Source organism: Hydra vulgaris, chromosome 09, assembly GCF_038396675.1.
Source record: "Hydra vulgaris chromosome 09, alternate assembly HydraT2T_AEP".
Lineage (NCBI taxonomy): Eukaryota > Metazoa > Cnidaria > Hydrozoa > Anthoathecata > Hydridae > Hydra > Hydra vulgaris.
Window position 1 is genome coordinate 34,738,753 of NC_088928.1, and position 27,123 is coordinate 34,765,875.

The 27,123-nt window shown below is 29.6% G+C and overlaps 1 protein-coding gene across 3 annotated transcripts in view; it reads right to left on the reverse strand.

Moving 5' to 3' along the window:
• LOC100201284 (acidic fibroblast growth factor intracellular-binding protein) overlaps positions 1–27,123 on the reverse strand; it is a 41,644-nt gene that overhangs the window by 11,582 nt on the left and 2,939 nt on the right. For all 3 annotated transcript variants that reach the window (XM_065805493.1, XM_065805491.1, XM_065805490.1), the window contains 9 exons: positions 25,733–25,931; positions 25,246–25,372; positions 21,319–21,419; positions 21,183–21,239; positions 20,939–21,024; positions 16,618–16,720; positions 14,883–14,955; positions 14,654–14,740; positions 9,947–10,041 (listed from right to left, as the gene is read on the reverse strand). In XM_065805493.1, the coding sequence (XP_065661565.1) occupies positions 9,947–10,041; positions 14,654–14,740; positions 14,883–14,955; positions 16,618–16,720; positions 20,939–21,024; positions 21,183–21,239; positions 21,319–21,419; positions 25,246–25,372; positions 25,733–25,931 (928 nt within the window). The remainder of the gene's footprint in view (positions 1–9,946; positions 10,042–14,653; positions 14,741–14,882; positions 14,956–16,617; positions 16,721–20,938; positions 21,025–21,182; positions 21,240–21,318; positions 21,420–25,245; positions 25,373–25,732; positions 25,932–27,123) is intronic.

Sequence of the window (27,123 nt, forward strand, 5' to 3'; positions counted from 1 at the left end):
ATCGTTGAGAGGGAACAAAAGATTCTATGCCAGCCTGAATCCACAAAGTTATGTAAGAAGCACATTTGTCGACAGGAAGACGAAAGATTTCTACCCAAGGGTCATCATGAAGAAAATCACATAACGAGTCCCAGTCCGCTTTAGTGTAGTTGTAATAGGTACGATGATAGTGGGATTCAGGTGATGAAGAAGAATGAGATATTAGTTTTAGAGAGATCAAACTGTGATCAGAAGCACCTAAAATGACTGAGCACTGACTAAGATCAGAAACAAGACATAAGCCGAGTAGAGAAGGTAAATGATTGGGGTTGTCTGGAAAGTGAGTCGGAAAGTTGAGTTAGAGATTGAGAAAGGCAAAAGTTGTGGGCTTTAATGCCTGCAGAACCACTGACACTAGAGCCAAGCCATTCATAGTGGTGAACATTAAAGTCACCAACAACAACAATATTGGCTGATGGATTGGTCAATATGAGAGGGATTGGTCAATATGATCAGAAATAACATCAATAAGAGTGCAGTCTTAAAATTAAGGAGAGCGATATAGAACAAAGAGAAAGGCAATAGAGTGAAATGGTGCTAAACGAAAGCACATGAAAGAATAGTCTGGTGATTCAAACCTAGTTTCACGACAAATGGGTGAATTCTTACGAATGTAAATGTCCAGGCCAAGCATGTGACTATTGGAGTCTTAAGGAATTAAAGGAAGATAACCATCAACACTAAGATTGCAAGATGAGACAGCTGAACTTAAATTAGTTTCACAAAGAGCAAGTAGGTCTGGTGAACTTTGCAGGAGATAAGACTCAATACAAGAAAAGTTACTTCGAAGACCACGAACATTAGTGAATGATAGGTTTAGAGAACTTGGTGATGATGATGATGGTTTTTTGTATTTTATAGTTTTTGGTACTTTATTGATTTTTAAATTTGCTGAAGAACTTGACTCAAAGCATAGATAGTACTCAGAACACTGTCTAATAGCCCAAGCAATTGCCTCATTACTATTAATAAACCCTAAGCCATAACAAAAGGCTCCAAATGTGGCCTCCGCAATGCACACCAAAAGTACAAACAGAGACACAATCCATGCATAACATAGCACTGTTAATACTTTGATATTTTTCAGCTGTTGATGGAATCAGCCTCACTGAGAGCTGCCACAGAGTTCGGAAAACCTGACTACTAGTCAGCTTCAGAACCATAAAACTGATTTTTTGAGTTGTACCCTCAATAGTAGATAATAGAATGAGTTGCCTAGTCATAAAAACAGAGACACAAGCAAAACCCATGCATTGAGACAAGAAGATCCAGCATTCAACATCCTAAACTGGAAACAATGTATTAAAAATACATCTGTGCCAGCCTAATGGATGAAGAAGGGGTGCGAGGCTGGTCAACAGATAGAATCTGTTTACCCCTCAAGTCTTTGCCTAGGAGGCCTTCTACAAGACAGTAGCCGTATGCATTTAACATCTGCCTAAGATGAGTTTTTTTATCGAGACACCATCTCTAGCCTTTACTCAACCAAGAGCCCCAAGGCAGGGGATGTTGTAAGTTGGAGTTGGCATCTCCTAGCCTTTGCTTAAAAAGGCATATCCTACAAGGCAGCAGGACATGAAGCAGATTGTACTGGGTTACATGTTACCAGTAGCAGTTGCTAATTTTTCAATGAATTTGATATATGGTTTCCAAGGAAGAATGGAAGAGTTAATCCTAGAAGATGAAGGGTAAATGACTCATCAAGTACATTACTATTCATAAATATAGGATGATCTAGATTGTTGCGATAACAATTAGCTGAAAAAGAGTTTGCCTGAGTTAAAGTTCACCAGCTACTGAGAGCCCCATGCTATAGCAGAAGTGAGATTCTTTTAAAGCTCAAATGCCCTCTCTAAGCAATCAGAGTGTTGGATGCTAATCAAGGCAAGAGTAAATGGTAGTATCATCAGCAAACAATGCCACCTTAGATGTGAAAATTTCTGGGAGATCGTTAATGTAAATTAAAAAAAGTATGGACAAGGATAGAACCTTAAGGAACCCCTGAAGTTACAGGAAATCAGGGATGTACCAGAATTATGTTTCGGCTGGAATTCCGGTTAAATTGTGAGACTTTTAGCTTATTCTGGTTCCAGCTGAAATTACATTATTTTAGGCCGGAATGCCGGAATTAATTTTTTACCCTTTTTTTATAACATGTGCAAAAGACTGTGTAAATCAAATCAAAAAATCATTGTCCAACAGGCAATGAAGAACTATTGGTAAACCTAGGTAAAAAACACATAATTCTTAACAAACACGTAATTGTTAAAAAATACAAAATTCTTAACAAACACGTGACAAACATGAAATTTTATTTGCAACTATGTAATCAATTATGTAAGGATTTCTAGAAGTTTAAGAATATTGTGGTGCAAATATTGAGTTGCTATTCAGTTTTGGGCAACAAACTACATTTTTTTTCATCAAACATGCTACCTTCCTCTTTATGTGTTACTTAATATCAATACAGTAAATATTTCAATTTTGAACCTAATGGAAAAATAGAATACAAAGAAATAATTTTAAATACAGATATTATACAGGGTAAAACTTTCAATAAATAAAATTATAAGAAACAAATAAAAACAACATTATTAAACTTAAAGGAAACAAGAACCAAATTAATGAAATAGGTTATATATATATATATATATATATATATATATATATATATATATATATATATATATATATATATATATATATATATATATATATATATATATATATATATATATATATATATATATATGTAATTTATAGGTTATATATATATTATAGGCTATAAATATATATTATGTAGCTACAATGCTGAGGTGCAGGTTTTCACTTTTGAAGGTAAAAAATTGCATAACTATAATTATCGTTCTGGCCGAAATTCTGGTAGGAATTTTATTGACAGTTCCGGGAAATCTGGTTCTGGCTGGAATTCAAAATTTCCATTCCGGTACATCCCTAAAGGAAATGAAGAAGAGTTCTGTCCATCAAGGACAACTTTTATACTACGATTGGTAAGGAAGGATTCAATAATCCTAAAGATGTTACCTGATACACTGTAAGAAGAGAGCTTATGGAAAAGACCAGCAAAATTTATTAAAGGCTTTAGAAATGTCGATAGCAATAGCCTTAACCTCCCCACATCTATCTAATGCATGATAAAACCTATTATTTATTACTGTTAACAAATCAGCAGTAGAATGAGAAGATCAAAATCCATATTGATGATCAGAAAGTAAGTTATTAGATTCGAGATAAGAGACTAAGTGTTTGTTAATTAAAGACCCAAATTGACTGGAAGACTAAGTGGCAAGTGGCAAACATAGTGTTTACCATAGTAACTTTTACAACAACAAAAATGAAAATCAGCATTCTAAATTGAATCATTATAGCCAGTGTTTGTTTCAAAGAGATTTGCTCAATGACTATGATCCTCTTTCAGCTGAGAGTTTCCTAATTGTGGGAAAAAATTAGGTAAGATTCAATCTTGTAAATTGACAAGTTAATAACTCGAAAAACATAAATATTTAATGAATTTTCAACAATATCTTGACTTATAAAGCTGACAATTTTTTTGTATAATATAAGCCATCTTGGAGACAGTCAGTCTTTTAATAACACTTTTACCAGGGAAACCTAATTATATTCAAATACGAACACAGTAAGTTAAGATTAATTGATCTCTGATAGTTGGGTAAAGATCAACTTTTTAAACCTTCTTCATCCTTCTTTGATGAAATACTGCATACATTTCTAAATCATTTTTGAGTTTGTTAGGGTATGGCAATATGCATTACAATTAGGTAAATATGCTCCACCAGCCACGTTTTCAAATTGTTTAAAAGTTATCTTTAAATAACTGTCCTGTGACTTTTCAATTTTTACTTTTCTACTTCCTTCACAACCTTCTTTCTTTATATTTTTAACATTTTATGCATGTTCAAAAGACAAAGTTTTAAAACTGGACACACATACGAAACTTGATGCAGTTTAAACACATTTACTTTAGCTTTTATCTAGTCACCAAAAAAAAAGGCCACTCAAAAAAACTTTTGGGTTATAGCAACTTAAAAAAAAAATTTTTTCTTATAAAAAAAGATGTTTAGGTGTGATAGAACACAAAAATTCAAAATAATTTTTAGTTAGTTAATTTAAATTAATTTTTAATCATTTTGTCAATTACTAAAATATCTAGTTTTTGTTACTGATAATATATTAAAAAATGTAAGTCTTTTTTATAAAATTTATTATCCTTTATTATCTATTTGTTACACATTATTATCATGCAGCTTGATTTAAGTTAATTTAAAAAAAATTGTTTTAAAAAATAAAACAATAATAAACTAGTAAAAGATTTAAATTTTAAATGTTAACAAAGCTTAAGTCAAAAACCTTTTAACAAAAACATTTCCAACACTATCTATCAACCTATCTAACTTTAACCAGCTATTTGCTAAGGGGTGGACCATAAAGTATGAAGCCTGAATTTTGACCCCCCCCCCATCCACCTCCACACACATATTTCTATACACATTTTTGAGTACCAAACATTTTATGAAATTTTTAAAAATTAGTGTCTTTGTACTTTTATAATTGAGCGTATGAACTTTATGGACAGTACCTAACAAGAAAACACAGAAAGATTTGTGCATTATTTTTAGAAGATTAGATTATTTAGAAGATTTTAAAATAAATTATTAGAAGTAATTCTTAATTTTTTGATAGCAAATTTTAGCTGTACGCACAGCAATCATCAAGGTTTGTGTTTCATGCTTATTGACAGAGTTAAAAATAATAATATTAAAATAAGTGTCTCCTTAGCTTTATATGGTAATATACATCAAATTTTTTTAATGCATGTTGCAAAAACATGCATTAAAAAACACAACAATGCTGAAAAATACTGTTATTGTAGTTCTTGACATTGCTTAGCTCCTATGATTGTGCTTTTATATTCAATTCAATCCTGAAATCTTAGGACTAAGTATGTCCAGGATTTTTGCCCTAAATATAAACGAGCATAAACATAACTGTAAACTATTATAGTCCCATTTATGTACTTTTTGAGTTTATTTGTTTTTTTTTTACTCACTTTATCCTCTCTGTATGAACAAAATAAATATAAGATTAATTTCAAGTTTTTAATTCTCAAAAAAAGTATTTCTTTGGAGTTGGTAAAAACTAATAAAAATTTTATTATAATGTTTTAATGGTTCTTAAAAAGAGCACCACATATCTTTAAGTTGACCTCTAATAAAAGTTCATTAAAACTACTGCAAAGTCAATTCTAATATTCATTTTTTAATTTTTAGCTGATGGTGTTTTTTTGTTTGAATCATTTTTCAGTTCAAACTAATAATGTTGAATAGACATTTTATTAAAATCTAAAAAAACTTTCTATAAATTACTAAATTTTTTAACTTGGCAAACATGGCAAATTCTTGTAACAGTTTTATTTTTAATGAAATAAGTTTTTAACCCTCCATCGGGCGAATATTGTAACATGTGAAATCGGGCGCAATGTGCGTATTAGACACAGAATTAAAAGTTGCTGTTTCTAACAACTCATATTAACATAAACTATACTAAAGTAATCACTGACCCTTATAAAGATGTTTATAAAAATGATATTAAATTTTTTATGAAAAAAGTCAGTCTTATGATAAAATACTGAGTAATATTACAATTTAAGTAATAAAACAAAAAAAAGTTTCAAAATAACCATATACATAAATAATACTAAACATCAAGACTTTTCAAAATATTCAATTTGTAAGTCACATTAATGTACTTAAATTAGTGAACGGAAACTTTCGGCTTCGGCCGAAACCGAAACCGAAATTTCTGTTTCAACAATTTTTTTATTTTTCCTGTTTCGGCCGAAATTTCGGTTCAAACCGCAACCGAAATGAACCGAAACTTTTAAAAGATTTTTTTTAAGTTTTAATATAGAGTGGGATCATGACAGTTTCCTAATTGTAATCGTTTGTTAGTAAATCAATTTTTAATTATAACAATTGTAAAAATTTTAATTGAAATCACGTTACATAATAGTTTTAAGTTACTATTCTCAAATCATTCTTAAAACGAATTAACATTTAAGTAAAGCAACCCAAACCAATAGTTTAATCAAAAGTTTCTCAGTGCTAAATTTTACAATGGAAAATAATCGATAAAAAACTGGTTTATGGAATCATTTTACCGTGACAGTTAGTGATTTCAAATACGGAACTTGCAATTTGAAAATATCTCGTGGATCGCACAATCTAAATCTCAAAAATTGATTCAAACTTCAAAGAAGGTCTGAAGTTTCTTGTGCGACCGTGGCGCAGTGGTTAGAGCGCTTGCCTTTTAAGCAGGAGATCCAGGCTCAAAACGAGCTTCGGATATATTTTTGTGTCACGGTAATGAAGGAGGCGTGAACTTCCTGGTTAAATGCACTTCTGCGGTGCTCTGTGACAAGACCTATAGGTCTTCTTGGGGCACCTAAATAACAAAAAAAAAAAAGTTTCATAGATTTATATTAGAAAACAACATTAAAAGCAAAGTTAGGTTTGGCAAAAGTAGCAAAGAGATTCCTTAGACCTCCACCAACATCTGCCGAAGTTAAAAGGTTGATTTTAACTGCTAGAGAAATTCTTTCAAATGAAAGAAACAGACTTTTGCCAGAAAACATGAAAAAATATGTATTTCGCAGAGAAAATACTTCAATTATTACCTTTAATTGTTGAAATGTCCTGACATATCAGAGTTTTTATCAAACTATGTTACATGGTGATTGGCTAGATATATGTAAAATAGTTTTTTTTTGCTTTAAATCTGTGATCATAAAAGGTTCAAGGATTTTAAACATTCATTTTCAAATTTCGGCCGAAATTTCGGTTTCGGCCGAAATTTCAGTTTCGGTCTCGGCCACGGCCTCACTGAACCGAAATTTCGGTACTTTCGGTTTCGGCTCAAATTTCGGTTTCGGTCGATCACTAACTTAAATCATATTTATCCTGAATTGGATATTTCATGTTCACTTAAATTGATGCATTCGCATAAAGAAAAGCATGGTTGACAGGCTAAAACCTGATGACTCATGCAAAGTGATTAATGGCATTTTCGACATTCATATTGAGATAACCTTCTTACACCTGTTTCTAAAGTGTACGTGACACATCTACGTCTTTTTTAAGTTGTAGGAGATTGTGATTTTTCTTGATCAATTCTTGGATGGAACTTTTGCATCCTAATACGTAGACTAAAAGGTATTCCAACGATATTCATGCTTCTTCTCTGTAGGTGTTCAAATACCAATACATGTGACAACTCTTTTAGGAATAGTCTTCTTTTTTTTTTTTCGAGGTTATTCCCAATGTAAATTACTTGTGAATTGATGCCAGCAATATTTAGTATTGTATAGAAAATTACCATAGGCCACTGTCTGGTGTTTTGGCTCACATTATAAGAAGCGCACATTTGATCTGTTACATCAACTCCAAACTTAGTTTGATTGTAAAAAGTGATTATTTCCAGTTTCATTTACTCTCCAGATTGTGGATCAATGGCATCATCATCGTGCAAACTTGAAACTAGAATGACATTTTTTCGCGCGGGATGTAGGAGACCAAAACTTTATTATTATTAAAACTAAACATGCTTGTGTTTGCTTTTCTACCTTTGACATTTATAAATGCGATTGGTAGCTGTTTTTGTTTTTTCTGACAGTGCCGACATATGAAAACTTCTTAGTTTTTAATTTATCTATGAGATTGAAGCTAGTAAACCAGTTATCCGCTGTTATATTCCAACCAGATCCAAATAAAGGTTCAGTCATTCTTATCACCACATCATTTGGTTTGTTGCTAAAACTAACATCTACCTTGAAATCCCAGAAGCATTTCATTAATAGAAAGATTTTCCCCTGGACTAAAACTTTTCTGACAATTATTGACAAATGTTTCAAAAATTATTCGAACTGGGGCAAGACGGTCATTTTCTTTTCTTTGGTTTTGAGTTCTTCGGTCATCAAAATGAAGACAACAAATAAGTGTCTTAAACCATTTGAGACTCATCAATGCCATCACTTTCGTTTTCCCCAAAGATCTTCCAAACTCATTCGATTTGCTCTATATACTCCTGCTAAATACAATAGTCAGATGAATGCTTTTACCTCAATTATGTCAGTGGATTTGATATCTCTCTGCCGAACAAACCTTTTATGGAGTCAATATAAATATTTGTGTATGTGACAATCAATTCAATTATATTGTCAGTAAAAATATTATTCCAACATTCATATGGAGTTTTGGCATTTTTTGCATTTCCAATGACTCCTGGAAGATGAATGCAAAGGTTGTGTGACTTTGACGTCGACTTTTTTTTAGTGGTTTAGTTAGCCACTCCATTTTTTTATCTTTGCCCATAAAAGAGTTTCCTTCTTTTTGTCATCTTCTTCTGCTTCGTTTTCAGATTGCTCAGTTTCTAAATTAAGAACGCATTGTTCAACTTCATCTTCAGAGTCAATATCACTTTCTTCTGCAAAATTGTCAATTTGTGCAGGTTCTTCTTCAACTTCTTCCTCAAGTAACTTCCTTAGTTCATCAAATTAAAACGCCATTCAATTTTTCTTTAATAAATAAATTATGCCATAATTAGACACAATGTGGATGTTAGGCCATTTGAAGATTTTCTACTTATTTTTATAAAATATGTACAGTTAGTTTAATATTACTAGTTTAAAATGTGTGAAATAAACAAATCTGAAAATAAATATTAAAAAATACCTACCTAAATAAAATGACTTAATCAGGCACAATGAGCCTATCAGAACACACAGGTTGATTAATACTTTTTACATTATCTGTAAAGTAACTAAGTGAGAGGGTTTTGTAAGTCTTATAAAGACAGGAAATTACTAGATCTTGGGGACAAGGAATCACAAGATCTAGATTTAAAAGCGCTCCGGTGTGGAGAAAATAACAAATAAATGAAGCATGTGTCTGTTAGTTCAATTGCGCCCGATGGAGGGTTAATTAAAACTTTATTCAAATTTACTTATCTTCAACCATTTAATACAATAAGAAAAAATTACCATTACTAATAATTAATAAATATTGAGACACTCAAAAAACATTATTAAAAAATGCTGTTGAATTTTTAGCTATTTAGTTTTAGTGACTCTTTTTCTTTATAATTTGGAGAAAATTTCTGAAGTGTGGTAGGAGTACATTAACTTATTAGCTTGAAGACATTTGTGAGGTGTGGTAGGAGAACATTTCTGAAGTGTGGGAGGAGTACATTAACTTATTAGCTTGAAGACATTTGTGAGGTGTGGTAGGAGTACATTAACTTATTAGGTTAAAGACATTTGTGAGGTGTGGTAGGAGTACATTTGTGAAATGTGGTTGAAATACATTAACTTATTAGCTTAAAGACATTTGTGAGGTGTGGTAGGAGAACATTTTTGAAGTGTGGTAGGAGTACATTTGTGAAGTGTGATAGAGTTAAATTTGTGAAGTGTAGCAGGAGTACATTTGGGAAATGTGATAGGAGTACATTTATGAAGTGTGGTAGGAGTACATTAGCTTATTAGCTTGAAGAGATTTGTAAAATCTCTTCAAGCCAATAACTTTTTTTTTCATAGGAGTACATTTGTGAAGTGTGGTAGGAATTAACTTCTTTTTAAATTTGAAAATGAAAGAATAGTTTTTTAACATTGAACATAGATAAATTAGTTTGAAATAAATGCTAATTAAAACAAATTCTGTAAAAAAAAAATTGTTTATAAGTATTTTCAATAAATTAAATTCAAAAAACATTGAAAATAACAAACAACAGACAAAAAGTAAACAACAACAAAAAGAAAGCAACAAAAACACGGAAAACATTTTTCTAAAAAAACATAAATAGTGAAAAAACCTACTGGTCTTTAATATCTCCCCACGAATGCAAAAGTTCAGTCAAGAATACATCTAATTCTTTTAGGGTCCAATTTGCTTGCTTGACTGGATCAGTCACCTGACAATGAAAAAAATTGAAATTTTAAAATATAAACCATAAAATCAGAACAATTGTAAGAGAAATTTCTTTACATTCTTTTGTGTTGCTAAAAGAAGCTGTATATAACTTTGCATCGGTTTTTTTTCTTAAGTCATAAACTTTTATTTTAATTCAATTTATAAACTTTAAGATAAATTTAAAAACATTTTAAAATTAATAACTTCTTTTTGGTCTTAAAAACAATTTATGATACTGCAAAAAAAGTATACAAAAATTAAAAGCAAAGCGTCACAATGAAAATAATACACTGACAAATTAGTGATTTTATCAGTGATCACAAACTTTTATTTCAATCAAAGCATTTTACTGAACCACCTTTGGTAAATTAACCAGTATATATCTATAAACCACTTCTTCATAAAAGTATTATTATTAAAATTATGTATTAAGTACAAAGTATTACAAGTTATATATTTTTATAATCTAACAATATAACAAATTATGTTACAAAAATTTGCGCCAAAATAAATAAGTTAAAAATAGTTTAATGGAGATAAATATAGATAAAAACTGGGTACCATACTATATTATAGCTTTTTTAAATTAATCTTTGCCCAAAATGACTGGTTTAGCATATTTTGCATTTGTTTTGAAACAGATTTTATTCTGGCAAAAGAGGTGAGGGTAAACCAATCAACCCCGAAATATATTAGGGTACTCAGAAACCCTGGGTTTAAAATTGAATTTTTTTACCCTTTAAAAGGGTAAAAAAATTCAATTTTAAAAATACTAAACAATTTAATATTAACTATTAATATATAAAAATGTTTTATATAATTATGTAATATATAATATACTTAATAATAAATATTTAATATATAAATAAATATATTATATACAAAATAATTTGCTTTTGTTTACAACTATTAATAGATTATATATAAAAATGTTTTGCTTTTGTTTACAACTAATTATATATTATATATAAAAATGTTTACTTTATATCAAATAAAATTTTATGTCAATTGAAAGTAAATTTCTGATTAAAGATATTTACAATTTTGTCAAATTTTTTTATTATTGTTTTTAGCAATGGCAATCTTTTTTATTATTTGTAAAAATTTAAAAAGCAAACCATTTAACAATATTCATAACCTTTACAATTTACAAACACTACCAGACATGAACTTTTATACAAGAGAAACTGTAACGAAAACATTTAGTACTTAATGAATGATGAAAGAAAAAGTATAGTTTTGAAGTCGAACCGTTTTTTTGTAAAATGGAAATTTTTATTTCTCCTTTTTTCATATAGTTTATACTAAGAGAAGTCAATGGGTATAATTTCTATGATGCTTTTACTCTAATGAATGTATAGGACAAATACATTTATTTGACTTTCTGACCATCAATATGGATTTCGATCTTCTCGTTCTACAGCTGATTTGCTAACAGTAATAACTGACAGGTTTTATCATGCATTAGATGAAGGTGGAGAGGTTAAGGCCATCGCTCTTGACATTTCAAAAGCGTTTGATAAAGTTTGGCATGCTGGTCTTCTCCATAAGCTTTCTTCTTATGGTGTATCCGGCAACATCTTTAAGATCATTGAATCTTTCCTTTCCAATCGTAGCATAAAAGTTGTCCTCGATGGACAACACTCTTCTTCTTATTCTGTAACTTCAGGGGTTCCTCAAGGTTCTATCCTTGGCCCTATACTTTTTTTAATTTACATTAACGATCTTCCAGATATTCTCACATCTAAGGTGGCATTGTTTGCTGATGATACTACCATTTATTCTTGTCGTGATAAGAAACCAACACCTTCTGATTGCTTGGAGGGGGCATTTGAGCTTGAAAAGGATCTCACTTCTGCTACAGCATGGGGCTCACAGTGGCTGGTGAACTTTAATTCAGATAAAACTCAATTTTTTTCAGCCAATCATTATCGCAATAATTTAGATCTTCCTATATTTATGAACGGTGATGTACTCGATGAGTCACCTACTCTTCATCTTCTTGGATTAACTCTTACTTCGAATCTTTCTTGGAAACCATATATCAAATCGGTTGCAAAATTAGCATCTGCTAAGGTTGCATCTCTTTATCGAGCTCGCCACTTTCTTACTCTGGATTCTATTCTCTATCTCTATAAATCCCAAATCCGGCCTTGTATGGAATACTGTTGCCATATCTGGGGCAGATCTTCTAATGATGCCCTTTCTCTTTTAGACAAGGTGCAAAAACGCATTGTAAACATAGTTGGACCTGCTCTTGCAGCCAACCTCCAACCATTATCACATCGTCGTAATGTTGCTTCTCTTTCTCTTTTCTACAAATACTATAATGGGCACTGCTCTAAAGAGCTAGCGTCTCTTGTGCCATCTACTAAAATTCATTCTCGTGTTACTCATCATTCAATTAAGTGTCATCCTTTTTCTGTGACTGTTCCTAAGTGCTCCAAAAACGCTTATTCGTCTAGTTTTTTTCCTGGAACATCAGTTCTTTGGAATTCGCTTCCTTCATCTTGCTTTCCTGATTCATATAATTTGCAATCTTTTAAATCGTCCGTCAATCGTTATCTTGCTCTACAATCTTCGTCTTTTCTCTTACAGTAACTTCCAACTTTAATTAGTGGCTGCTTGCAGCCTTGTTGGAAGCGAAGATGTTTAAAAAAAAAAAAAAAAAAAAAAAGAGAATTCGGTGTCCTTGCTAAGGAAACGAGAATGTCTGTTTATAAGACAAAAGATACAGCTTACGTGCCATTTTTTAAGAGAAGTGAAGACAATGACTTTGTATTTTGTTATGATATTCCTGGTTTGTTGATGAAGATGGGTATCTATACACAAGTGGAGAATGACTGGTGGTTGTTCATCGATGGCAGCACAAGAAGAATAAAGGCGGTCCTTTTGCATGAGAGCCCATATCCAGCCATCCCGATTGCTTACTCAATTACAGCAAAAATAGCCGCGCTAAACATGAGCATTACATCAAGAATGAGTTGCCAGCACGAGGCAATGCGATCCTTGGTGTTCACAATATTCAACCCTCGGAATTAGGAAAAATGAGGTCGGCAATTATTTGCCGACCTCAAACACTTCTAGGTCGGCAGTTAGATCAGCATTGCTGAATGCCGACCATAATTCCGAGGGCTGATATATATATATATATATATATATATATATATATATATATATATATATATATATATATATATATATATATATATATATATATATACATACATACATAAATACATAAATACATAAATAATTTTATGTATTTATGTATTTATGTACAACAATTTATGTAACAATGAACAACAAATAATTTTTGCCGAACTCTTTTAGAGTTCGGCAAAAATTATTTGATACAAAGGTCTGACCATAAAACATAGAAATGAGGTCGGCAATTTTTTGCCAACCTCGAATACTTTCAGGACGGCAGTTAGGTCGGCATTGCCGAATGCCGACCCTAATTCCGAGGGTTGCAATATTCGATATGAGCCACTTGTTCAGTCTGACAAAGTTATTATACCTCCATTCCATATAAAGCTTGGCCTGTTTAAGAACTTTATTATGGCATTACACTCTGACGGCGAACCGATGAAAATCATAAAGGAGACCTTTCCGAAACTGTCACTTGCAAAAGTTAAGGAAGGAGTATTCATTGGACCAGACACTCGAAAACTTTTGAAAAGCCAACTGATTCCTTGTCCCCAATTGAGCTCAGAGCATGGAAGGCTTTGAAAGACTGTGTCGAGAACTTTCTGGGTAAGTATCTGAAAGTTTTAGGAATTAAGTACATAATACTTGTATTCTATCAAGGAATTTCTTCTTTGCACTCATTTATTCAGGCAAGCACCAGTCGGATGGCTATAAAGACATCATCTCAGAACTGTTATCAGCCTTCAAAGAAATGAATGTGCACATGTCCCCAAAGATTCACTTTTTGCATAGCCATTTGGACTTTTTCCCCAAGCATTTAGAGAGAAACATTACAGACGAGCATGGAGAACGTTTCCACTAAACAATTTGAACTATTGAGCATCGCTACCAGGGGCACACAAGTGAGAGAATGATGGCTGACTTCTGCTGGCTGACTTACAATCCTGTTTAGTTTGTCTTTTTGTCAATTATACACTCATATACCCTAACAACATCGCTTAGTTTTATTACAAAAATGGGAAAACCGGTACGTCTAGTTAACCAAAAAATGGTTAGACCCTGACAAATTTGGCTATGCATTTGGTCTTCAGAGCCATCCAAAGAACATTATTTTCGTTCCAAACCTCTTGTATAAAGTGAAAAGTGAAAAAATGTCTGGTAGTGTAATCATCTGTTGTTGTTAAAAAATTTTTTATTTCATATTTTGTTGCAGCGGGATAGAATTTAATAACATTTAAATGATACATTATACAATTAACAAAAATCTATTATCACAAGGAGAAAAATGAGTCATCTAACTAAAGAAAATATATATATATATATATATATATATATATATATATATATATATATATATATATACACATATATTTATATTTTAAAAAATATATATATATATATAAAATATAAATATATTTTTAACTTTTTAAATAAAAATGTGCTATCATACAATGCATACAAACCTTTTCAACAAAATCATTGAAGAAATTTCTAAAGTCTTTGGTCTGAAAAAGATTTGCCCCCAATGTAAACAAATTACGATAGACCAACTAAAAAGAAAAAATTAAAATTATAACCTATAAGAAGTTTTTAATTTAAATTATAAAAAAAGCTAATAAAAACTATAAAATATAAAAATTACCTATAAGAAACTATGTTAAAAAAAACTGTCAAGATTATAAATAAAATTACGCGAAAAACAGCATCAATTCCTTTTGCAAAATGTGAAAAAGTGAGTTTCCTCTCAAGTCGTGCAAACAGATAGCTACATAAATGCAAACAGATAGCTACATACAGCAAAACAAGTCATGAAATAGATAGCTACATATTACAAGTTGTGCAAATGTGGTAGTGTTGTTGTGGTAAAGCGCTCGCTTTATAAGCGAGAGGTTCCGAGTTTGATCCCCACCACGTCCCTGGTAGTACTGCACTCAACTTATTTCTCTGCGCAGCAGCCTTGTTTGTCAAGGTTTGTGTTTCGGAGTTATAGAGTTGAGAGAGGGTTATAACCACTATTAAGTAGCCTCCTCATCTGTAGTGGCCTTCTCGGCCTTGAGGAGGTGAATAACAAAAAAAAAAAAAAAAAAAAAAAGATAGCTACATGAAAACAAACAGATAGCTATATGAAAATAAATAGATAGCTACATGAAAACAAACAGATAGCTAAATATAATAGATAGCTACATGACAACAAACAGATAGCTACATGACAACAAACAGATAGCTACATAACAACAAACAGATAGCTATATATAACAAAACAAACAATTTGCAACAAATAAAGTTAAGAAATTTTAAAAGTTATTTGTTTATTCAATAATTTTAAAATTTTTATTTTTTTCTAACCCATTAAAACTTTTAAGAACCCTCCCCCCTGGTCCCAAAAACTAATTGTTTAAACTAAAAGAGCTTTTTTGTTTTCACTATCACTAGATTTTTTTTTGAAAGACAAGTGCAACAGGAATTATTGGAAACATGTCAGTGCTCTTGTTTTTTTATAATTTAAATTTGGCTTTTTTAGAAATAGATGAAAGAATCAGGCCTTATAAAAAAAGGAACTTTACTCCGTTTGAAATGGATTTAACTGTTTTAATTAAATGATTAATCCATTATCATAAAAATTCAAAATACATAAAATTCAAAAGGTGTAAATTCAGACAAAAGAACTACATTTTCCCTTGCTAAAATTATATGCAAGGAACCAATTCTAATAATAGTTTGAAAAGTCTATTCACACAATATTGTAGTTTAAATTTCCATTCACTTACTAGCTCAACAGCATTTTCTGAAATTATATGCAATTCCAAGAAGTTAAATACCAAAGTTATATACCAAAGAATATAAATGTCTTCGTTTGCGAGCAAACTAGCATTCATGTAACAACATTTCAATTGAATTGTATAGATTAAATTTTAATGAAAACTTGTCAACTTTTTTTTTCTCTTTTAATTCTACTGCTACATGAGCCTTTGGAATAACACAATAAAATAAATTTAATACAAATTGGGCTAAAATAAAGGATATTTTGCATCTTTTAGAAAAAAAAGCTTCAGACAATTTTTTTACTTTTGGCAATGGTGAGAATAATTTGTACTTTTATAATTGAATTTTAAACTTTTATGTATACTTTGATTGTCAACACTCCTACACACTTATAAACAACAATAAAATAATGAATTTTAAATTTTAAAAATGCAAAGATCCAAATATATGGATCAGACCTGGGATGTTTTAGAATAAATTTAAAGTTTACTCATCTGAGATGAGTACACCTTATGCCTACTGATATAGACTATTGAAATGCTAAATTTAGCTGCATACTAAATTATCACTTTTTGTATTTCAAATAATAGGCTATTTCAAGAACTATGAGCATATACTAATAGATTATTATATAATATTGAATAAAAAACAAAAGACCTTCCACCTTTTATGTTGATCCATAAAGTCTTTTTCCAAAACCAAATTCCTTAGCTCTCTTAAATCCTCAAAAAAACTTCGATCAATATCATCAGCATCAAATAATTTATCTAAAAATATCATCAGCATCAAATAATTTATCTAAAAATATCATCAGCACCAAATAATTTATCTAAAAAATACCAAGAAATTTAATTTAAACTGCAAGGACTACTTATTTAAACAGAATGAACTTTAGCAATGTATAAATAAAAAAATAACAACACCTTATATAAGTGATTGTTATTTTTTATACTTATTAGTTTTATATATTATTAGTTGATTTAGAAAACGGGCGCTATCCTACTAGACTCTGTTCTTCTGAACAAGCCATGCACCAACCACGCGACTATACCGTCTTCAAACATTTTTTCTGCAGTCATTCATCTATTTTTTAAAAATCATATAAATTTTCAAAAACAACTTTAAATATAAACAAGGCGTACTTTTATGACTTAACAAAAAAAATTTTCATTTTATTGTTTGCTCATCTAATCATAATCAGAGCGATTCTTAATATCTTCATTGCTATCTAATTTTAATACTATTGTTATCTAATTTTAACACCTTTTTTGTTATCTAATTTTAACATCTTCTTTGTTATCTAATTTTAACACCTTTTTTTATTTAATTTTAACATCTTTTTCTATTTAATTTTTAACTTTCATGACTAAACAAAATATTTTCTCCATTTTAATGTTTGCTCGCCTAGATCATGATCAGAGCAATTCTTAACATTTTCTTTGTTATCTAATTTTAACATCTTCTTTGTTATCTAATTTTAACACCTTCTTTGTTAACTAATTTTAGCACCTTCATTGTTATCTAATTTTAACACCTTTGCTATCTAATTTTAACATCTTTTTCTATTTAATTTTAACACCTTTTTGTTATCTAATTTTAGCACCTTTGTTATCGAATTTAGTACACACAGATGGAGAAAATATGTTTGAGCTAAAAAATGCGTTGCTTACGGCTAAACTTATCATTAATCCTGTTATGAAATGGTAAGTAAATATGTCTTGACTATGATATTCAACTTATTCTGTGAAAAAAATGTTTCTGGTCAGGAGAAGCTCTTCTGCCAAATTTAAAAAATTGATTTTAACAATTTGATGGTAGTTATCCTACTAATAGTATCACAAAAAATATGTTCTAAACTGTAAAACAAGTTAATGCTTACAAAGGCTTTTGAAAGTTTTACTGTTCAAACACACACACACACACACACACACACACACACACACACACACACACACACACACACACACACACACACACACACACACATATATATATATATATACACACATATATATTTGTTTTCAGTGATGTATCGATTTAAACATGAGGATTTATATATATATATATATATATATATATATATATATATATATATATATATATATATATATATATACACATATATATTTGTTTTCAGTGATGTATCGATTTAAACATGAGGATTTATTTTATGTGTGACTTGATGAGAAAGATAAAAAATAAGAAAAATTCAATTGTATATGATCACATCATTCAAATAGTTAAAAATGTTCAAACAAAAGTTAATACTACTGATAATATTCAAAAGAAAATTTGTTGTTTGCACAGTTTTTTTGAACAAAAATAAACAAAATACCAAAAAACAGACCTATATAAAAGTAACAACTCAGATGATTGAGGGTAGAAATTACATTATTTAATTGTGGGATTTTATCAACCTTTTCTATTCAGTCAATTCCATCCAGACCTTCTAATAAACAACCAAGTTTATCATATACCAAAAAAATAAAAACGGGCAAAAAGCTGGAAGCATCAGTAATTTGTCGAGATAACTCACACAAAACATCTCTGATGTTGCAAGCAACAGGTATAGCTGCATGTTAGCAAAAGAAACGCAATTTAATGTTGTTTTTTAAACAGTAATTAATTGAAAAGTAGTCCATCTAATGCCACCAAAAAAAATTTTTAATTTTGGTGGCATTAGATGGACTACTGTTACACCTGACTTAAAATATTAGAATTAATCTTGGATTCCAATTTAAGTAAACAACAATATCAAAAGAATAAACAAGGAACTCTTATCAAAAATTATAATTTGTATCCAGATTACAAAGAGATTGGGTAATGTAAATCAGATGAGAGACCAAATGGTTTCTCTATTTCCAATATGGTTGCACAAGTAACATTTATTAGAACATCCAATCAGACATATTCTACAATTAAAAGAATTGAATAAATTTCACTCAGTGCAATCAATTAATACTAACAAAATAATGCAGAGATAATACTTAGCTATGGTTTTTAATAGCAGTTACTGTTATTAGGCCTATAAACAAAAATTTAACACTGCTGGGAGTGATTCTGATTCAAATTTATAGGTGACAACTGTGATACTAATCTGATTGAACTTGGAAGATGATAGGACCTAATGGAACAATCTTATCATCCTCCAAGTTTAACCGAGTTTAAACATAGTGGTATAACAATTAACACTCTCCTCAATCTGTGTGGGTTTCTATACCAATAATGGTTGAATGCATAAAGGATTCCAAGGAACAAATTTTAAAAGAAAAACATGATATTGACAAACGAATAGATAAGTCAGAGACATCAATTTTTTGTCTAATAATAAAAAAACTTAAATTAACTTTATTTATGAACTTAATTGATGATAATATCTTAAATACATTAACTAGAACAAAAGCAAATCAGGTTTGTCCAATATGTGGAGTTACTTTCAATGATTTTGTTAAAATAAAGGAATATAAAACCACAGAAACATTCAATATCAAACTGAATACTTTACAGTATTATGCTTGGATATGATTTTTTGAATGTCACATATCATATAGATATGATTTGTGTAAATGTCGAACTCATGGTACTAATAACAAAAAATTTTTGCTATAGAAAAAAAGAAAAATTACAAATTAAAAACAAAACAAAAACATATACCTTCACATGGATAAACTGAAAGTAGAAGGTTATAATACTGATACATAGTTATCTATTATATATAACAACTTATAATATATAATATATAACTATATTATTAATATTTCATAATTATAATATATAAAACATATATAATACATACTATATAAAATATATTTCATGATATATATATACAATATAAAATATATTTCATAACTTTAATATATAAAATATAACTATATATCAATATTATATTTCAATAATATAAAATTTAGTTATAACATATTTAATACATAATTAGAAATCTTAAGAAATAAAAATCATTAGTTATTTTGTGTTTATATAAGTTATTAATTTATGCCAAAAATTGGGTTTCAGATAACATAGTACAGCTGGTAGAGCAGAAAAAGCAATGACAAGAGCAAGGTGTGTGAAGAAAGTGCATTAAGATGATGCAAAAATGCTTCAGTTATAGAAAAATGCTCAAGCCAAAAAACAACAGTTTTAAAACAATGCTGATAATGATTTATATTAACATATATGAATTTAGTTACAATTGAAACATTATCGACAAATATTGAAATACATATTCAATTTTTTTACTGTCAAAATATGCTGTGACAGTTTTAGTATTATGTTATACTTGGTCATGCAAAATCTTTAATCTTTTATGACTCAGCCAGTATAGAATTAAACAATGCTCAATACATTTCTTCTTGTAAACATGTTTATTTATTGATTTATTTTTTGGTGCGAATAAACTAAATTTCTTTTTATTTTAACATGTTTCAAAAATCACTAGAAATAATGCTAATTTAGCCTTAGTTTCTAGCAATAAACATGATCAGCCATGTTAAGAAACTTGATGTATTAGGAAATTAATGATTCAAATCATGGTTTACTCATTTTTTTGGGGCCAAAACAGCTATCAAAACAAGTATCTTGGGCTTTAATAATATCTAAGTAGAATCAATTGTTATTGGCAAGTGTACTGTCGATCAAAGTGAAAAAGCATTTATCATCTAAAAAATAAAGAATGATTTTTATGTTTTACAAAGTTTTCAGCACTTGGTTGCATTTGTTTAATTGTGAAGCGATTCTTTTAAATGTTTTAAAAAGTTTTTATGCTAGTGTATTTTTAATCACTCTTCTGTAACATACAAAACAACTTTTTAGCCATATGTTTTTAACTTTTTCCACTGGTATGATTTAAATATTTTTAAAATGGAAGATGTTACTTTTAATGGCATTTTTTATAAGACGATTGCTTCCAATTTATAACATTTGCTTTGTGAAATATATATCTCACTTAAATAAAAGATAAAAAAATAAAAATAATACTAATTTAAAACCTCCAGACAAACTAGAATCTGTTGTCCATTGCTCAATAATATACTCTGTGCAGATAATGATGTCATCATATGATAAATACTGTAACCTGAAAAAAATTTTTTACATTTATTTATTTATGTTAATGGTAACTTTTTATTTAATAATAATTACTAATTATTTTTATTACCAAAAGTATTAATAACAATAAGAAAAACAAAATTTATTTAAGAAATAAATAGTTCTTAAATTTTAAATTAAAATAACCTTTTCTTGGAGGTTTCAAACCGAAATATAAACACATATATCAATGGGATATATTTTCTAAAATCAGAATAAACTTAAATTATCATATGCAAATATATTTTAATTAAACAAGTGCAAATTGTAAGCAAAAACGCACTTCACGAGAGTGTCGGAGAAATGAAACAGTGTTGTAAGAACACCTTTAATATTGCCTTCAACATCATCGAAAGTTTTCAAAATGTTCTTGATATTGTCAAACTAAACAAAATTTTTGTAATATATAATGGTCTGTGATGATATAAAGGTTTGCAACTTATGCAAAAATGACTAGTACAGACCAATAATAACTTTTCATTAAACTTTAAGAACCTAATGCTATATCATGCAAAAATTATTTAAAAATGAAAGCCTTTTTTTAGTAATTAAAAGTTTTTATTTTTATTCTATACAGTACTGCAAAACCCAATAATATCTGATATACAATAATATTACCAGTCTTCTCCGTTTGAAATTTAAAGCCAGTGCACGAGAAAGCGCTGACAGGATGGTCATTTTTAAGTTAGCCAGCGCATTTTAAAAAATTCATTTTTTTCTACTATTTAAATTAAAATAAAAGTAATGAAAAGATAGTTGGTTCAGAACCACTAGCTGTCAAAATAACTCTTTAGAACTGTATTTTAATATCCTTTCCCACTGTTGTATAAGTTGATATTTTGAGAAAGAAGAATAGAAATTTGAACATCCACTTTGAATCTTCTTTAAATCAAAGTCATTATCTGTTTTCTCACAAATTTCGTTGTTTTCTCACAAATTTCGTTGCTATTTTGAATAAATACTAGATAAAATAATTTTAAAAAAAACTGATAAAAAAAAGCAAACAAATGAAAATAAAAGTTATGTTGCAATTCAAAACAAAACACTTTTATTTTTTTGGCAAACGCTTTTTTATGCACTCGTCAAAGTTTTTGCGGGTGTGTGGGTGAGAGCGAAAGGACTTGAGTGAAAAAGCGCTGGCTAAACGGAGAAGACTGTATGAAGTAATAAATGATAACTCTTAAAAAATCCATTAGCTATTTCTGTATAACATAATACAGTGAATTTTTTGTTAATGCTAAGTAAAATTTATAGATACACACTACTCACTACTGAATATTTAAGTTGGCACTGCGCTAATATATTCCAATCACTTATTTTTTTAAATGCTAACTTAAATCCAGATATCTTTTCATAAAAAGTGAATAGTAGATACATACTGCTTACCTAAACTCTTATTTGTTGTATGAGTTAAACACCTCTGAATGACTACTTTAGCATGAAATCATCAGTGGCATTTTACAAACAGCTAAATCCTAAATTATATATATACAGCCCTTGGAATTAGGGTTGGCAATGCCGACCTAGAAGTATTTGAGGTTGGCAAAAAATTGCCAGGCTCATTTCTATGCTTTATGGTAAAACCTTCGTATCTAATTTTTTTGCTGACCTCTACAAGATTAAAGTTGACAAATTATTGCCAACCTCACATTTTTTTATTTCGAGGGCTGTATATACATAAATATACATATACATACACACACACACACACACACACACACACACACACACACACACACACACACACACACACACACACACACACACATACACACACACACACACATATATATATACATATATATTATTTTTATTTTATATGAAATCAAGAAAATGGGCCGAGCAAAAATGTTAGAAAGCTTTTTACTTTAATTCTATTTGCTCAATCTAGTACTAAAAGTTTCATAAGAATGTAAATAAGTAAGATACAATCTTTTACAATTATTCAACTAAAATTATTTGAATTTCATCAATATCATTCAATGTAATTATATATTATATAATCCTCGGATTTGTCTTAAAAAATACAACACAATGTTCTTATAACTATATCATTTGTAATATCCATGAATCTTCCATGAAAATTATCAAAATCTCTGCCTTTAGGGTCATCTAATTGATCCAATATATCTATATCAAACACTGCTGGCTCTGGCCCTTCTTCTGGTAACATGTTTTCAGTCTCTGTGGCAGGTCATGGTAGAGCACATTGCTTATAACCTGTTTGGTCTGCCGTAATCAAACATCTGGTTTTTACAAAACTTCTCCACACATTAATGTTTTTGTGGGAAGATTCTTTCTACTTGGGGCTGATTTCTTTTCCTTTTTTACAAAAAAATACAACCAACTGAACTTTGCTCTCAAAATACAAACTTGAAGAACACATTTTTGTTTGCATAGACTTAATCTCGTTTGGTTTATCCAAGTTCTATAATCTTTGCAATCAGTTTCTTGTATGTTTATATTGTAGGTTTTTTTCAGATCCACAATGAATGACATGGGTACTTGATCAATGTTGAATTGCTGGCTGAGTGCAAATCATTACCATTTGAAATCATATGATGATTTTTTGGATATCGAATTTTATCAAATCTGGCAAGTACTTGCTTCAGTATTTTCTACTGCACATGCAAATTAAATACTCATTTAAACTGTTATTTATAAATGTTGTTCATTATAAATAATGCTTTTTAATTTAGTGTTATGTTGATGTGACAGGTGAAAAATTAGAAAATACTACTCAAACCTTTAATAAAATAAGTTCCTTATTGAAAAGTGACTTTGTACTAAATATTTCATAAGATTTTTGAGCTTCTAGAATTAGTTTCTTATAAACAAATTTCTTATAAAAAAAAAAAAATGTGTATATGTAGATTGGGTTGTCCAACAAGCCATGAGTAACTTTTCTAAAAACTCCTAGAAAGTTATGAAAATAAATTTATAGTATAGAGCATGAAACAACTAAAATGGATAATATTAAAGACCATGTACAACACAGTTAAATGAGCTTCAGTGTGGGCACTCAGCAGCCTAAGCCACATGGAATATATGCAATCAGATAGGTCAAGGTTCAGTGTCTGGGGCAACAGCAAAGCATTGGTTTTCATAAAGACTTAACACTGCAAAATCAACTCAGTTATAGTACTATAGAATACCATTTCATGAAATGAAAAAGAACTACAAGCTCAGTTTTCAGATACCAAAAAAACTGAACACTAGTTAGCTAAGTCATACATAGATTTAAATTTAGCTGCATTTGACATATCATTTGTTGACAAAATTGACTTAAAAATAAGAAAAGAAAAAGCATCAAAATTGTTAAAAAAACGATTAAAAAAAAAAAGAGAAAATGCTTGTAAATATAAATCAAGATGTGAAAGTATGGAAGGTACAACAAAAGATATAAAAACTAGAAAAATAATTTTGCTAGGAAGTGTTCAAATACATTGGACAACGATAAAATTTTGCAGAACATAGAAATTTTTATTAGAAAACTAAATTAAAATAAAATAAAATAATCAGATATTTTTGATCTGAAAGCATTAGAAATACTTGATCAGATATTTTTGTTCTGAAAGCATTGGAAATATCACATTTAGATTAAGTTCTACTGCTCTGAATTCAACATTTGTGTATTAATTCTGGAAGAATTGATTTTTTTTTCTCTAAGCAATGTATTTTAAGAATAATGAAGTATGTTATTTGTCTTGCTTTTAACAAAAATCATAAACAATGGATGGCTGAAAGTTGTTTGGGGCCCAATTGCATAGTTTAGCCTGGACAGTTTGTCATTATTGTGTTTATGAACCCAAACTGTACAGTTTAGCCTGGACAGCTTATCATCACTGTGTTTGTGAATTATGTAAAGGTAACTAATATTAAAATAAAATATAGACAAAATTATATGTAAAGATTTTTTGTTTCACAATTTATTAAAGCCCAAGCAACAGGACCTTTGTTAAATTATAAATCCATTTATTAAATAATTTGTTTTTTGAATTTTATTTAAAACCAGAGGCTATAATCATTATCTAAATGAAAGATTTTTGACATATTTTTATAAAAACTTTCTAATTCCAAAAATAAAATAGTTCAATTAAGTTGAATAATTAAATTTATTATTTAATCTTTCTTTTAGTTTTTAATCATTTAATGATTTCAAGTCAAAAACCTTTTTTATTACTAAAACGCAAGGATTGAATATTGATACCTGTCTCTGGCAACTTTTGAGAGATACTTGTGTTTTTTCACTGACTTCATCCATATCTTTCCTTAGCTTTGAGTTCATTTTCTTGCCAAGAATTTCTCGTATCACAGGCTTGTCAAACTCATAATAACTAAAATGAAAAAAAAATATTTACTTTTAGATTAACATGACATATTGTAGATGTTTCTACCAGGTTTGATACACTAATAAAAATTTATTAATGCACCAATAGAATAGTTTACCAATGCAAACAGTTGATACTTGTGATTACTTGAGTTTGCTCTGCACATGCAAACAGAATATTTAAGATGGGAGGTCTCTCCCGAGGTACTCATGCATAAAAATTAAAAAAATTCACAAAAAATGGTTCTAAATTTATAGGTTTATTCACATTCATTTCTTATTGAAAATTAATTTAAACAAATATAAAAACCAAAAGAATGAAAAACTGAATGAATAATGGCAATGAAAAAAACTTTAAAGAACAGACCTTGAAACTAGCTTGTCTTTAGTCTCTGGTGAAAGAGCAGCAAAGTTTGGTGCTTTTAATAACTGAGGAGAAAATAAATATTGCTGGAGATAAGAGAACAATACATATTGTTCCTTCACTTCTTGTAATAAAACAGCTGTTGAGATGCTTCCAAGACATGGTTGAAGAGATGAACTAAGCACTTTTGCAGCATCAATATCTAAAATCATATTTAATTTCTTCACTATGGTTAAACAAACAGTTTAAACATAGTCAAACATTGTTGAACACAATCAAAATTCATAAGGTCTTTTTGCTCTTTGTGAGATTAATTTCAACTCAGCTGTTTCATCTTTAGGTCTTAGTGCTAATGATCCTTTAAATGATGAAGACTCCAGAAAAAAAACCTTTGAATGATGAAGACTCCAATAGTCACATGCCTGGCTTGGGCATAAATTGCATATTAATTCAACTGTTTATTTCATAATCAGGTTTAAATTATCTGACTATTCATTTATGTACTTTCACTCCTCTTAACTCAACTAGCTTCCTTTTTGTTCAACTGTTTGTCCTCGTTTACAAGAATGAACACTTTTCTATGTTGTTTCTAATCAATTGACCAATACTTTTTCCTTTATTAATAATATTTTTGTTGTTATTGATAATTTCAATGCTCATAACTCTGACTGGCTTGGCTCTAGTACCACTGACCCTACTGGCTCTAATGCACATAGCTTTTGCATTTCTTACACTCGCTTCTCGATTTAAGTCTTGTTTAACACCCAAGTTTGTGCAGTTTCTCCTCGCTCTCCTTTAGGGTGTTCAGATCATGCTATAATCAAATCAAAACTTTCATTACATAACTTTTCTACATCCACCCTATCATCACACTTCTTATATTAATACCTTACTTTATACCTTAAAGCTGGGATTCAATAACTTACTCTCTGACAATCAATGCAAATTTTAATTCTTGCTTACTTATTACCATTATTACAAAAAGGTTCTATCGTGAATTAGATGGAAGCAGTGAGGCTTCCATCTAACGCACAATATATTATGTATATTCTATCAACTATAAAGTAGACACAAGCAAAAATCTATGAATAGAATCAATAAGATTGAGCCTTCATTATCCTAGGCAGGAAACATTGTAACACAGGTTTGCATCTACACCAGCCTAATAGATGAAGAAAGGGTGTGAGTCATTGCCTAAGAGGCCTTCTACAAGAAAGTAGCTGGATGCAGTTAACATCTGTTCAAGATGAGTATTTTTAGCAATACACTATCTCTTGAAAATGTCTGGGATGCTGGTCTTCTCCATAAGCTTGCTTCATATGGACAATACTATCCTACATTTCCAGTAACTTCTGGCATACCACAAAGTTCTATCCTTGGTCATGTGTTGTTCC